General features: G+C 37.3%; 1 protein-coding gene across 1 annotated transcript in view; it reads left to right on the forward strand.

The window, feature by feature from the left end:
* LOC306876816 (disintegrin and metalloproteinase domain-containing protein 23-like) overlaps positions 1 to 7,464 on the forward strand; it is a gene marked incomplete at both ends in the record, with an annotated part of 50,468 nt that extends 43,004 nt beyond the window's left edge. The window contains one exon of the mRNA XM_079428229.1: positions 7,419 to 7,464. Coding sequence (XP_079284355.1) covers positions 7,419 to 7,464 — 46 coding nt within the window. The remainder of the gene's footprint in view (positions 1 to 7,418) is intronic.
* Positions 7,465 to 16,231: the final 8,767 nt, after the last annotated feature.

Genomic DNA, 16,231 nt, shown 5'->3' on the forward strand with positions numbered 1-16,231 from the left:
AGCCCAGGTAAGATGTTTCTGATGTTGTTTCTGTTTCAGAAGTGGCTTGGTAGCCCTTTTCCTGAAGACATCTGAGCTTGTTGACTCTTGATGCACTGACTCCAGCTTCAATCCACTCCTTGTGAAACTCTCTCAAGTGTTTGAATCAGCTTTGCTTGACAGTATTCTCAAGCTTGCAGTCATCCCTGTTGCTTGTGCACCTTTTTCTACCAAATTTCTTCCTTCCAGTCATCTTTGCATTTAATATGCTTTGATACAGCACTCTGTAAACAGCCACTCCTTCCAGTAATGACCTTCTGTGACTTACCCTCCTTGTGGAGAGTGTATTAATCAAATGTATTAATTTTATTTCATATTAAATACAATTAGCTGAACCTTTTTTCACCCACTTAAGTACATTATTACTTCTGTTATTATACATACATATACATACATACATACACACACACACACACACACTCACTCACTCACTGGCCACTTTATTAGGTACACCTTGCTAGTACCGGGTTGGACCCCCTTTTGCCTAAAAGTGCTCTATTGGATTGAGATCTGGTGACTGTGGAGGCCATTTGAGTAAAGTGAACTCATTGTCATGTTCAAGAAACCAGTCTGAGATGATTTGAGCTTTGTGACATGGTGCATTATCCTGCTGGAAGTAGCCATCAGAAGATGGGTACACTTTAGACATAAAGGGATGGACATGGTCAGCAACAATACTCAGGTAGGCTGTGGCGTTTAAACGATGCTCAGTTGGTACTAAGGGGCCCAAAGTGTGCCAAGAAAATATCCCCCACACCATTAGACTACCACCACCAGTCTGAACCGTTGAGACAAGGCAGGATGGATCCATGCTTTCATGTTCTTTACGCCAAATTCTGACCCTACCATCTGAATGTTGCAGCAGACATCGAGACTCATCAGACCAGGCAACGTTTTTCCAGTCTTCTATTGTCCAATTTTGGTGAGCCTCTGCGAATTGTAGCCTCCATTTCCTGTTCTTAGATGACAGGAGCAGCACCCGGTGTGGTCTTCTGCTGCTGTAGCCCATCTGCTACAGGGTTCGACATGTTGTGCGTTCAAAGATTGTATTCTGCACACCTTGGTTGTAACGAGTGTTTATTTGAGTTACTGTTGCCTTTCTATCATCTCTAACCAGTCTGCCCATTTTCCTCTGACCTCTGATACCAACAAGGCATTTGTGTCCACACAACTGCCGCTCACTGGATGTTTTCTCTTTTTCGGATCATTCTCTGTAAACCGTAGAGATGGTTGTGCGTGAAAATCTCATTAGATCAGCAGTTTTTGAAATACTCAGACCAGCCCGTCTGGCACCAACAACCATTCCACGTTCAAAGTCACTTAAATCCCCTTTCTTCCCCATTCTAATGCTAGGTTTGAACTTCAGCAAGTCGTCTTCACCACATCTAGATGCCTAAATGCATTGAGTTGCTGCCATGTGATTGGCTGATTAACAATTTGTGTTACCAAGCAATTGAACAGGTGTACCTAATAAAGTGGCCGGTGAGTGTATATGTATATATAGTTAAAGCATTGCTGAATATACGAACAACCACTTATGGTAAACTAAATGTATATGTAATGAATTTATACGTGTATTGTAATTACACATTTGTAATGATCAGTACATTTAAAATTAACTTTTGATGCAATGATTAAATTACAATCAAGTGCTTTATATCCGTTTTAGTATATTTGGCTTCAAAATAAGTGTACTTTAAAGCAAGACAAAAGACTAAAACAATTATTTAAAATGTACTTTTAATTTGACTGCAATTTTTTAAAGATTATAAAGAAATATAGTTATAAGTGGCCTTTTATTGCATTAATATTATCTGCAAATTTAGTATTTTACAAACATATTATTAGGATTTGAAGTACACTAAAGTGCACATTCAGTACAAATGCATGCACTTTTTCACAAGGGATCCTGTGCCATTTTCGAAAATTACTTTTTAACGTGACTGATGAACAGCATCTGAAATGTTGACCTTTCCAAGACAGTGGACACTTGGAGGTGTCTGGAGCTGTCTAATGCGGTATCTAGTATATCTATGCATACGTTTTGACTGGTTTCTTAACCTTCTACAATGAACTGTTTTAAAGAGCTTTCTCACCCCAAATGAAAATCCTGTCAGCATTTATTCACCCTCTTGTTGTTCCAAACTTTCTTTCATCTGTCTAGCAGAATGCCAGAGTGCTCTTTTCTACACAGTGAAAATTGTGTAGACCATTTAATGACAATCCTTTACCTTATGATTGAGATGCATCCAATGTGACATTGGCTCACATTTCAGTCAGACCGGATTCAGTTAGCTGTCAGACGTGAAAGTAACTGGAGGGACAGTTTGAACCATGTTGACAAAATTATAAATCAGACTTAATATTCACAGTTTCAGAATTTGAGTTTTGGATCATTATTGCTTGACGGGCAAAAAGAAAGTTATCCAGGTTTGGAGGATGAGTAAATGACTGAATTTTCTTTTTTGAGTGCACTATTTTTAAGTGAGTAAGTGTGTTGGCGTAAGCCACAGGAGTGTGGAGAGACACCATCATAACCCTTTCGCTCGCTTTCAGTCCTGTGTAAACTCAAGAGGCCTTTGTGACATGACATGTGCTCTTCACTTCCCGTCTCCTTGTGGAGGTGCTGGCTGGCAAACACACCTGGTACAGACAGCTCTCACTGGCACTGGTCTGCATGACCATGTCCACAAATGCTGGCATTTCACTCTCACACAGTTATCCCATCTGCATAGATATGTGCAGGAAATGCATCATTTCATGATCAATGATGTCATCCGAAGGGTCGTTCACACTGACAGTGGTTCACTGTTCACTGGAGGATGTCAATTTACAGTAAAGCTTGTAGATGTTTCTGCGTTGACTATCAGAGGTGGATCATGTTCGATTTACTTCCTTTGATAACATGGTGCTCATTTGTTTGTCCAGATCTGTAATTATATTCAAAACTACCATGAATGCAATTCATACATAGAAATGTCTAAGTCAATATATGATTTGCATGTTTTAATTCATTTTTAAATTTTTGGCATGAGTAAAAAATGTCAACAACTGTTCTGCTAATATATATATATATATATATATATACTGAATTATCTACTCCGTCATAATGGTGAAACCTACATACATGTTCAGTGTCAGTAAGTCTGGTAAAATATCAGATAATTTAACCTTTTTTATGACAAGGCAAGGATAGCTCATGTTGTAAAAATGTCATGCGGTGCAACCAAAAAAAAACAAAAAAAAGCAAAGACATTTATGACTTTTTAAAGCTATATTTAAAAACAGCATAATGGTCATTGCAATGTGTGCACTCACATGTATTTGTCACGGTGCTCCTGAGAGGAGGCGATGAACGCGGAGACATAGGAGTTGCAGGAATAACAGTCTTTAATAAACAAGCCAAGGGTAACACAGGGCAGGCAGGAGACACACGTAGCACCATCTGGAGACAAACAATACAATTCAAAGACAGACTGCACAGACTGAAATTTAAATGCATGGTGTAACGAGGGTAATTAATGGTACACAGGTGAATCTTATGACTAATCAACAAGAGGGAAAAACTGGGTCAAGAGTGGCACATGGGAGAAAACACAACAAAACAGGTCCATATTCCTGACAGTATTCAAAGTGTGAGGAAAATGTTTTAGCACTTACATTTCCAATAGTTAATGTTAAAGCATTAATTTAAGTGATATTAACTAACAATAAGCAATACACTAACAGTTAAGGCCATTTAACTGTTAGTGTATTGTAAAATTTCGGACGAATTTTTCGTCCGAAATTTTTGCACGTTGAAAAATAAATACGACCTCACGTTTTGTCAATCACGTTTGCACACTGCCTCCGAAATTTTCGTCCGTCAAAAAAAAATTCGGATCGGGTTCGATTTTTTGCGTTTTTCGCATCCGTATAAAGCATTTTGAGATGCTTTTAGAAGGTGTTTTGACAATTCAGAGCCACCGTACAAGCGAAAGCCAAAATCCAAAATAGTGTCAGACAAATTAATACACTTCGTCTTGCAGCACAGAGCACTTTATGACAAACAAATTGCGGAATACAAAGATACAGAATATAAAGAACTGCTGTAGCCTATTTTTTTTATGCCTGGCGCGCACCTTTCCGATGCCGCAGTTCGGTGTGTGTGTGTGTGTGTGTGTGTCTGTGTGTGTATCCATACCTCAGACAGCCTCTGTTCAGGATCAATTGGTTCACGGAAATTGGTGGTCTTCTTTTTAATATGTGGATTCAGTATCGCTAGCAAAGTATCAAACTGAGGCACTGACATCCTGAAATAAACTTTGAATCTCTCGGGATAATCCCGCTGCTCTTTGATAAGGAGGTGGAACTCTCCTTCCTCTCTGCGCAATCTAAGGATTGGATGGACCCAATATTTCCTTTTTCTTTTTTTAAAAAGAGAGAGGACAACAAAATCGTCCTCACTGCTTGAAGACATTTTGTATAGTTTTGCGAATTTTTTCGCAACGGATTAATTAAAACGCATCGGACTCAGTGTGCAAGGTCTCTGTGCGTGACGAATTTTTAAGATTGCGAATGCGAAAAAACGCATGCGAAAATTTCGGACTCAGTGTGCAGAGACCTTTACTTATTTATTAAATATTTGACAGTTAATAAAAACACATTTTCTCATTGTTAGTTTGTGTCAACCCAGGTCCATTGATGAAAGATACATCATGCAAATGTGCTGGGACACATCATCAGTGATATATCCTGGGGTCGTTGGGTGTTTCGGGTCTTTCAACATCAGACACCCTCGCCCAGGCGACCCAGTTGATCAGACCCTGGCCTGTGTCCCAGCAGCAATTGCCCACGGCCCACCTAGTGGCTTTCTCTTGATCGCCTTTCTTTTCGCCTCCCCGGTGATACTAGATGCGTGAATGTTTTGCAGAGGCTCACAACTAGTTTGCCATCCCTGCCTCCTGCACTCTTCAACTGGCTCTTGGCATTTAGCATGCTTCCTCTCATTGGCCTTGTCCATGCGCTCTTCCCAAGGCACAGTAAGCTCCAGCAAGATCAATTGCTTGGTGGAATCTGAAACAATGATCATGTCTGGACGAAGCTGTGTAGATGTTATTCTGGTTGGGATCTTCAATTGTGTATCAAGATCCACTTCCAGTTGCCAGTCAGTAGTAGTTGCAAGGAGACCAGACTTTACTCTCGGCTGTGGGTGGGCCTTCTTTCCAGCTCTGAGGAACTTGATGGTCTTTGATTTATTGTGGTGGCCCTTGATGGCTGCGGCTATGCTTTCAACAACTGCCTTAAGCACCTGGTCCATTAATTAATATTACAGTTTTTCTCAGTCACTTTGGTGCATTTCTCGAATCGTCCTTAATATGTGCAAAGAAGTATGTGCATTTCTCAAAACAATATGTACAAACAGCTCCACACAATGGATTACCTTCAACAGCCTGTAACTTACTCAAAATATTTAGTTCATCTCTCAAAAATAAGTATTTATGTCAATGAACATATCAGTGCCATCAGAATGAAAAGTCCTTGTGTCATTGTTCACAAACAAGTCAAGTCAAGTATAGCGCTTTTAACAATACAGATTGTGTCAAAGCACTTAACAGTATCAAATTGGAGGATAGAGTGTCAGTAATGTATAATAATAAGATTAAACACTCAATTTTCAGTAAAAGGCATTTCATTATTGAATTCCGTGATGTCATTGTCTAGCTCAGTTTAGTTTAAATAGTATCTGTGAAATCAAATTGACGATAATAGCTACAAGATAGTCAAAATGCTTAGTCATGAAATGCAGGACATGGTCGATCTCCCAATATTTAGCTGCTCCCTTCAGCCATTGTTAGGCCATGATTGACAACATGGTCCACAGTAGTGGCCCTTATTTCATCTGATTTTCGCCTATGTCCTTGGCCTCTTCTGCCTCTTCCTCTCTTTTGCCTCTCATTGGCCTTGTCCATGAGCTCTTCCCAAGGCACAGTAAGCTCCAGCAAGATCAATTGCTTGGTGGAATCTGAAACAATGATCATGTCTGGACGAAGCTGTGTAGATGTTATTCTGGTTGGGATCTTCAATTCTCAATTCTTCAATTCTCATGGGATCTCATGTTTGTTCATGAGATGCACCTTTGAGCTATTTCAGAGAACTGGTTTATCATTGATCTACATTCTCTTCATTAGTGAGAGTCAAGATTCACTTCACAATTCATGCCAAATTTACAAAAAGTAATAGAAATGTGTAGAAAATATGCTTGACAGTTTATGACAACTAGATCAACCATTTTGCATTTAATGACATATACGATGAACTAATGACTAGATGTTTTGAGGGGTAAGACGATTGCACAGAGAACTATATAATACATTTTGAGCAACATGACAATAGCAACTGATCAAGTAGGAAACCGCAGACAAATGTACATAATCAATTGCATGAATGTACCAAAGCAACCGCAACTTGCTCAAAAAGAATGAGAAACTGCTTTTATGATGATGAGGATGAACAAGTAGTTTTGAGAATTTCATTTCTGATCTGAGAAATGCACCAAAGCGACTGAGAAAAACTGTAACAGATACAACTTGTTTAATTTAACATGAAGTAAGATTAATAATGCTATAGCCTGTGTATTTGTCATTGTTAGTACATGATTGATATTGCATTTAACTAATGTTAACTAAATAACTTTTTACTTGATAATTACAGCATGTAATATTTTGGAGTCAATAGTCCAGTGAACTTTATTGTCATTCCGCCATATGTGGAGACATACAAAGGAACGAACTGTCATGCCTCAAAGTACCATATACACATAAGACAGGTATCCAAACATATAACCTACATAGTTGTAGTTGTGCCATCTTGGCGAGTGATGTTGCATTGGTGTAGTGTCTTTTCTTTATCTTGGACACTTGCAATATCATTACTCGTGCCTCTTAAAATCTTCAAGTCTCATGAAAATTTAGGATTTCAAGTTGCTTAAATTGCTGTCAGTGTGAACGCCCTTAAGACCTACACACCATCAATAGACCACGTTCACTGAGTGAGGTTTGTTCTTTTTGAAGCAGTTCATTTCCACTGAAATAGCCCATTGCCAGTCAATCGCCCTTGTCCTTGTAAGGCATGTAACAGAGTAATGTGATGTAAGGCATTGCAACAGAGCTGTTCTCTGTACTGAAGATCTTTCTGTTTCAGTTCCACAATATGTAAACAACTTCAGTACATAAGCAACACATTATAGCCATTGCACAGCATGTGTAGATAATACATTAGATTGTAGAATTTAATTTATCTTATTTGAACGCCGTGGAGCTGAAACAGAGTCTCAGTTATGATGATTTGTGTTTTGTTTCCCAATAACCTTTCTCTTTCCTCTTCTTCCAAACAACAAGAAACGTCAAACGGCGAGGATACGATCCAAGTGCTTCTGCCATCTAGTGGACAGAGGGAACGCTCCGATCTCCAGAGCTTCTCTATTCAGCTGGGCTGCTGTTTTTGCTGCTCTTTTTTGCCATTAGTTATACTTGAAAATGTTACACATAATAGTAAAGAATTCATCCAACAATACCTTAGTTATGTAGCTCCACCCCCTTTTATAAACTCCACCGTCTCTCACTGAGCCATCTTTATTGACATATCTCCCTCTACCGTAGCAGCCAATCAGATCATTCTTACATTACAGAAGCATGACATCACAACAGCCTGGCCTTGGCACCTGTTTGAAGGTTTTGCATGGCTAATGCCCATATTTAGCAGAATACAGCATAACAACCAATGAAGAGCATAAATATTACCCACACAATCTCAGACCCCCTTCATTTCTTGATTGCTTATTTGACGGAAGTAATCGATAGCTGCGTGGCTTAGCCTTAGAGAGACATGTTGAGTTGAATTTATGGGATAGATTTAATTCTACATATACTGTAAATGACCAGATACATCTATGGGAATAGCGCATACAAAAATGAAAATTCTGTCATTAGTTTCTACTTTCATGTTTTTCCAATACTGTTTCTCTCTTCAGTGGAACACTAAAGATGTCAAGCAGAATATTTTGGCAACTCTACACCATACTCTGAATGTGAATACAAGGTCTAGTAATGTCAAAAAAAGAAAAGCAATTTTTCTATACCAGACACGTCACGGCTATATGACACGACAAAATCGATCAAAAGGCCAATCAGAAGAGTGTGTGGGCGGACTTTCTCTCTGGATATCAAGTATATCATCTACTTTAAACTAATATACCATTATTCCAAATATATAATGAGTGATTGATATAATCTTTTTATAAAATGCGCTTGTATGAATGCATAGATTTATTTTCCTTTTATTTTCAAGATCAGAGGCAAAATATCCTGTCACTTTTAGTATTAAAGTTCACACTAAATGAAAATCCGAATCCTTTCAGCGAACCAGTTCTTTTGGAAAGTTAATTTCAATGAACCGATTAAAAAAAACATTTAGTTGAGCATTTAGTTGAACTGGCTCATACGGTTCTTGTGTGCTACTTTGGCTGTGCATCTTGCACCATCAACGTGGAACTAAAGTTTGATTCGGTTCAATATTGTGCATCATTTCAAATGGTTCCTGGCTGTTAATAATGAATGATTGTTCAAGATCGGACATCATTAATTTAAACAAACATTAAACACTTTTAACACTAACTAAAGCACATAATCAGTACCTGAGATTTTCCTTGCCATAGTTTGTATGCTGTTGTTCCAGCTGCAATGTCACAGAAATAAAAAAAAAAAATCTTTAGTAGAATCTGTCACGTATTGCTAGAACAAAACCACTAACATGGAAATGACACTTTTTACTGCGTGTCACAGCACTAGGACACAGTGTTGTGTCCAGAGGTTGTCTAATCCTTTCGAAGGGTTTACCCTCCAGGGGTGTTTCTCCTGCCAATTAAGGAGGTGCTGTTATTGCACAATTAGACCTGCGTAAAGAATCATGGGAGCAAGTGTCCATAAGGGCAATTTAAAGTGGACAGTTTTGCACACTTCAGTTTGGAACGATCCTTCAATATGGTGGCCATGAATGTTCTCACTCCAAAGTACTGTTCAGAAGCGGATTTGTCCAGTTTGGAATGCAGCAATAATGTAGGCTAACCTTTGTTTCACATAGCATGACCTTCGGATTGACGGCAGAAGGTCTGGACTCCATAGCAGCTTTCATTGGTCAAGCACCACTGAAGAGATTGTCTGATTGACATGTAAAGCAAACGATCACAGTTAATTTGGTTTAGTGTCATGTAGAGGCGTGAAAATGTAAAGTCAATGTCCCTACATCAACGGACCTGTGTGCAATTCAAAATTAGATGATGTCTGAGGCTGAGGCTAGTTAAGTTTTGGGCCTCTAGAGGTTGAAGCATAAAAATGCATGTTACGTGAGGAGGATTGGTAGTCACCTGAATTGTTGTTTGGCTCTGCGCTCATGGTTTGAGACATAACTGCAGTCTTCCTAATAACCTGTCCTGTGTATATTGGAAAAATGATGGCGCACATGACATGGAATCAAAAATAGATATTGTGGCTATGAATTAAGAATTAGTTTGTGGCTGTTATTTATTAATTGGTTCCCTCGTTTAGGTACATCTTGGCCATATTGTAATAATTTGTTCCCTCATTTTAATTTAGTTCAGTCGTGGTCAAGAGGGAATGAATTAAAGTTAACTTTGTGGTAAATTTTTTCTCTAATTCAATATTTTTGTTGCCTTGTGCTTTGTTTTTTACGGAGCACATTTAGTGCCCATTTTTACAAATGTTTGTGACTAAACTTTTTTTAGCAAACGTTTATTCAAAATATGTTAATATACCAATGTTTATTTCATACAAATGCTGTATGTTTAATAGTGTGTGTCTAGCTGGCATACTGTGCATTGATTTGTCTGTTATTTGTCGGTCTTTTGCTCTGACATGGGGCTATGAGTCAACACATCTAAAGATGCTGTACCTCAACACCCACATTGAATGAGACGGTGACTCTAACCCAAAGATCTAAAGTAAAAATGTACGTTTGGGATGTTATATACAGCACTTTACTGTGATAGGTGAGGTAGTGTTATCAAAACTGATCATCTGAAACACATGCAATAACCTGATCAGTCCTACCTTGATTCATCGGTTTAACTTTGCCACTCAACTGTAATTGCACAGATGGTTAGATTTTCGAGACATATTATTCAGACCTTATTATATGGCCTTTCTCATCATCCATCTCCCTCAGCTCTCAGGGCTGCTAACCCTACTGGAAGTGATTGCTTTGCTGCATGAATTTACTATAGTGGGCTTATTACTCTGTATGAAGTATGAGTGCCCGACCCCATAGGAATATGTATATTACAGAGACGGTGCTGTGCTCTTTGTGCATGTCAGCTACAAAACTTTTATTTACTATGCAAACAAATTTGTTGCACAAAGCGACGGGTTAAAACAGTAAAATACCACACTGATGTATCACAGTTGACCCTGTTTTTTAGCCATGATATGATAGTTATGCTGAGCTTCAGGAAAAGCATTTTGTTGCTTATTATCCTTTAATAAAAAGGAATGAATGTATTATCTTTTGTTAAAAAAGCTACTCATTTTGAAGGCTTACCATAATTCCCAGGTTATTTTCACATTTAAGGTTTCAGGTAAAATTTTGGACACTCGCCTTTTATATTTTTTCTGTTTTTCATCAGCACTGTTTATTAGCCTAAATGTTCCTCCATTTACCTGCTGCTGTTACTCTGAACTGTAAGAAAGTCATCGAAGTAAACAATAAAATCAACAGTATTTTACACCTCTGCCTGTAGTTTCTTATGTTTATTATAGTTCATCATTGTTAATTATTGACACAGGAATAGCTAAGATGTATTGATTCAGTAAAACAGTAAAACGGAGGTTAGTTGAACAATTCTCAAAGTATTGTAAGTAAAATATAAAGTATGAAAACGTATGAATATTACAGTATTGTACAGTATTGACTTGAACATTTTAGCAGAAGCATTATTAGTTTAGAGGTTTTGTCTCAGGGGAGACATTATTTAAAATATATTTTTAAAAGTCGCATTCATTTGTTGTTGTGTAAAACATTTGAAATGCCAAAAGATAAAAGCCTGGACGAGACACCATGTTCACTTTGTGTGGTTTTTGAATCATCAACTTTCAAGTTAGCCTACTTTATTATCTACTTTCATTATATAGACTGATGGTCTGTTTAACTAAAACATTTTAAATGTGGCAATTGTGTTAACTGTGAATTCACAAAAAAATGTCAAGTTTTTTAATCATCCTGAAAAGTAATATTTTTATAAGGAGATTTATAACAGGGAAGACAAATAATCTGATTTATATAATTCAATCAGTGCTTGAAGTGGGCACTTCTGACATGTTGCCGGTACTCAGAGTAAAATCATCAGGGTCTGGGTGATTAGGCTATATGATCCCATATATGATTAGAAATGATATAGAAACTATGTAAATCACACTACCCAGACGGGATCACCTCTCATCTCGACCAATCACGTGAATGAACGCAAGCAGAGTCGGTCTACTTCATTGTGTGGTGCGCGAGAGCATGTCAGGGGAGGCACGCGGAGTAGTAGAATAATAATTAACTATTGATTACTAATTTGAATCAGTACTTTATAACGAAAATCATATCTTAAAATGAAAAGAAGCAGGCTTTAGCAATCACATCATTTTAAACTCCTGGAAAGTCGAAGGATCCAGTGAACGAATTCAAACAGTAAGCTCAAAACAGCGCTAATGCCGATTTTATCAGCGATTACGGAGAGAATAGCGACTTAAGTCCAGATGTCAGTAAAATTATTATTTTCAGCGTGTATTTGGCTTAAAAGCAAGAGTGTTTTATAATGAACGCTGATTATCCGTGGTCAGAGGTTTAGCGATTCTGAATGGATCCGTATATTAAAGGCAGGCGATTTAGTGGTTTTTGGCGTCTCCCTGTTGTCCTGTTTGGTATCGCAGCTTGACTTGTGCTAATTTGTATTGAAAACTTATTTAATCATTGATTGATTGATTGTGGCACTATACATACATTCTGAATTATTAAAAATTACCTATTTATTTTATATAAATTAATAAACAAAATTGATGTTGGTGAAACATCCTGTTCATTAAAAGAAAGGATCACAGAAGCGCAATAAATAGGCAGGATTTAAAGAGTCCTGTTGCGAGACATTTTTGTGAATGTAACCATAAATGTCATCTTTCTTTTTTTCTTGGAATTGAAAAGATTAATCAGAATTCAAGAGGTGGTAACATTGATTGCATAAGAAAGAAGCAGGAAGCTTAAAAAAATATAAACAAATGTACAGTATAACAGTGAGTGATTTCAGAAAAAGAAAGAAAATGGACCTTTATTGGTATTTGCTGCTGTCCGCTCCAGAAGATGCTCGCAGCTTTTTATTATTATTTTATTATTACCCCCTGCTCGTTCGGGTGCCAACGGATAGGCACCTAAACTACACTGTAGAGACAATGAAAAAAATTGTAATTGATTACTCTGGCGCCTCCATGTCCTGCACTTTAGCTTCCACTCTCCACACAAACTACTGGATGCAGCACACATTTATCTAGGTTTAACGTTTAAACATTGTTATAGGCTTAAACTGTTTTAGTATATCTATAGATTTTATTTTAGGCAAGTCATAATGATTTGAGAAGGCTAAATTGATCAAATTATCAGCCTGCCGGTCTGACACTGGCCGCTTGGTCGTTACTTTAAGAAAGAAAAAACGTATTTAAATTTTTTTAAATATAAAATAAATTAATTGAAGATGGTTTTGATTATTAAAATTTAATGGAACCATTTAAATGGAATCCAGAAAATAATGGAAAACAGAATCAAATTAGACAGGCTTTTTGATTAATAAAATTTTATTTAACCGTTAAAACCGAGTATAGAAAAATTAAAATGGAAAAAACTGAATTTGGAAATAAAACGGATTTCATATAGGGCCCTATAATTATATATATATTTGTTTTTATTTTATTTCTTTTGTGGTAATAAAAATAGATGTAAGTGAACAATAGCTTTTAAAATGACTTTAAATACATATATAATAGCAATGATGCAATAATAATTAATTAATTACTAAATAAAGTATCAAAAGCAAGAAATCATATGGTTTTATTGAACAAAACAGTTTAAATACATAATGTATTCTAAACAATAGAGCTAATGTAGATTACGCATAACAACAAAGGCCTGCAGAGGACGCCGACGGCCTGACGATTGTTTTTACACATTACTGTTTAACATTGACCAAGCACCAATTAATTCAAACGTACACTTAATCTTTAACATTCTCGTCCATGAAATGCACCACTTCCGGTATTTTGCCGATTAGTCGACGTGAGCAAAAAGAAGTCGACGATTTTTAATAATCGACTAGTCGACTAAAATCGACGAATCGCGACAGCCCTAAAAGTAATACAGGAGTCATGTAACACATTACAATTCTGAGACAGTAATATTGTAAGGTAAGGAATTACTTTTAAATAACAATAACAAGTAATCTATAATGTATTACAGTTTGGAAGTAACTTGCACAACACTGTATATATATATATATATATATATATATATATATAAAGGAGAAGAGAAGAGAAGAGAAGAGAAGAGAAGAGAAGAGAAGAGAAGAGAAGAGAAGAGAAGAGAAGAGAAGAGAAGAGAAGAGAAGAGAAAAAAAACACATACACAGGGTAAGAGTGCCGTGTGAGTGGGCCGGGTCCCTGACCAGGGCCGCACTACACGTCTCACTTTTTTAATGCATCACAAACTAGCTGAGACATCTACACATTAAAAACATAGATAGATAAAAAAATAAAAAATAGACATATAAGGTAAATGTGGCATGCAGGTAGTGGCCGGGGATGGCTGGTGTCTAGGGGTGCATTAGGCCCTGTTGTCCCGCAGCATCTTTCCCTGGCATTCCCATTGTGGCGTGACGTGCTTCAGATTAAGTAACGGTATGTTGTAGCCACACCAATTTATAATTTAATACTATTATGATTAATATTATTATTATTACTTGCCCTCTTCATTGTCCTCCACCCTTTCCCAATCTTAATTAAATTATTATTATGATTATCATGGTTATTATTAATATTGTTGCTACTAACATTTGTCTTTTTTTCTTTTTTAAAGTTATATTACTTATATCTGTTATAAATCTGTTAAGATACTATTTCATTTGTATGCTTCCTACCCCACCCCTAGACACAATGAGACACACACACACACACACACACACACACACATGCATGCTCACCGGCACATGAATGCAAATACAGGAGCTAATCAGAATGGACTTGTAATGTTGGCTGTCAGTATGTTTGTTTGTCAAATTGATTCAATGTTTGGCACATGTAAACATTGTCACATTTTTTACTTGCATAATAAAAAGTTGGTATTTTTTGAGCACAGATGACACAGATCAGCTCTATTTCTACCACTTCTGTGTTCATTAATGCGGAATCTACAGTGCCTTGCGAAAGTATTCATACCCCTTCATTTTTTTCACATTTTGTTATGTTGCTGCCTTATGTTAAACTGCATACACCATATTGACAAAGCAAAAACACAATTGTCACAACTTCGTAAATTTATTAAAAATAAAAAACTCAAATAAGTACATTGCATAAGTATTCATACCCTTAACTAAATATTTAGCTGAAGTACCTTTACAGCCTCAAGTCTTTTTTGTTTGATGCGACAAGCTTTGCTCATCAACATTTGCCAATTATCTGCCATTTGTCTCCTCCTCTTCACCTCTCAAGCTCTTTCAGGTTGGATGGGGGCAGACGCACATTTTCAGGTTTCTCCTGAAATATTTGATTGGGTTCAAGTCCAGGCTGTGGCTGGGCCACTCAAAGACATTCACAGCGTTGTGTATAAGCCACTGTTGCTGTGTGCTTAGGATCACTGTCCTGTTGGAAGGTAAACCTTCTGCGCAGTCTGAGGTCCTGAATGCTCTGGGTTCTTCATTAAGGCTATCTCAATTTTTTGTTGCATTGAGCTTTTCTTCTACTCTGATGAGTCCCTCAGTCCCTGCTGCTGAAAAACAGCCCCATAGCATGAGGCTGCTACCAGCACACTTTACTTTTGGGATGGTACTCTGCAGGTGATGAGCAGAGCTGGTTCCCTTCAAAAATGATGCTTAGAACTGAGCTTCATCAGACCAGAGAATCTTGTTTCTCAGAGTCTGAGGGTCCTTTAGGTGTTTTTTTTGTAAATTCCAAGTGTGTTTTCTTTTGTCTTCACTGAGAAGGGGATTGAGTTTGGCCCTTCCGTCATAAAGCCCAGATAGGTGGAGTGTTGCAGTGATGTTTGTCCTTCTGTAGATTTCTCCTATCTGCATATATGATCATGGAGCTCAACTAGAGTGACAATCAGGTTCTTTGTCACCACTCTAACCAAAGCCCTTATCCATCAATTGCTCAGTTTGGCCAGGAGTCCAGCTCTAAGAAGAATTCTGGTTGTTTCAAACTTCTTCCATTAAGGGTAATAGAGACTACATGCTTCTGTGACCCTTCAATGAAGCAGAAGTTTTTCTGAACTCTTTCCCAGATGTGTGGCTTGACGCAAACCTGTTTCTGAGCTCTACAGACTGTTCTTTTGGCCCCAGGGCTTGGTTTTTGCTCTGATATGCATTATCAGCTGTTGGACCTTTTATTAAGACGTGTGTGCCTTTCCTAATCATACCCATTCAATTGAATTTGCCACAGGTTACCATCACTCAAAGTCTAGTAACACATGTAAGCAATATGAATGCTCATGAGCTAAATTCCAAATTTCCCAGAGAAGGGTATGAGTACTTATGCAATGGAATCATTTAAGTTTTTTATTTTTAATAAATTTGCAAAGATGTTTAAAAAAGCTTTTTTATTTTTTTTTTACTACTTATTTTATTTATTTATTTTTATTTTTGCTCTACAGTTATACTGTATGGAGTGTAGATTGATGTGGAAAAAAAAGTAATTTAAAGCAGTTTAACATAAGGCATGCAGCCAGCAACATAAAAATGTGGGGGAAAATGAAGGGGTATGAATACTTTCGCAAGGCACTGTACGTTTTTCTCCATAAGGAAAGGAAATGTCTGATGTCAAATTCCTGTTTTGAATGAGTCACAATCTTACTGACAAACAATATCTGCATGGGGGAAAAGCCAGCTGTTTTTAAATGT

This window comes from Barbus barbus, assembly GCF_936440315.1.
Source record: "Barbus barbus genome assembly, chromosome: 11".
Taxonomy (NCBI): Eukaryota; Metazoa; Chordata; class Actinopteri; order Cypriniformes; family Cyprinidae; genus Barbus; species Barbus barbus.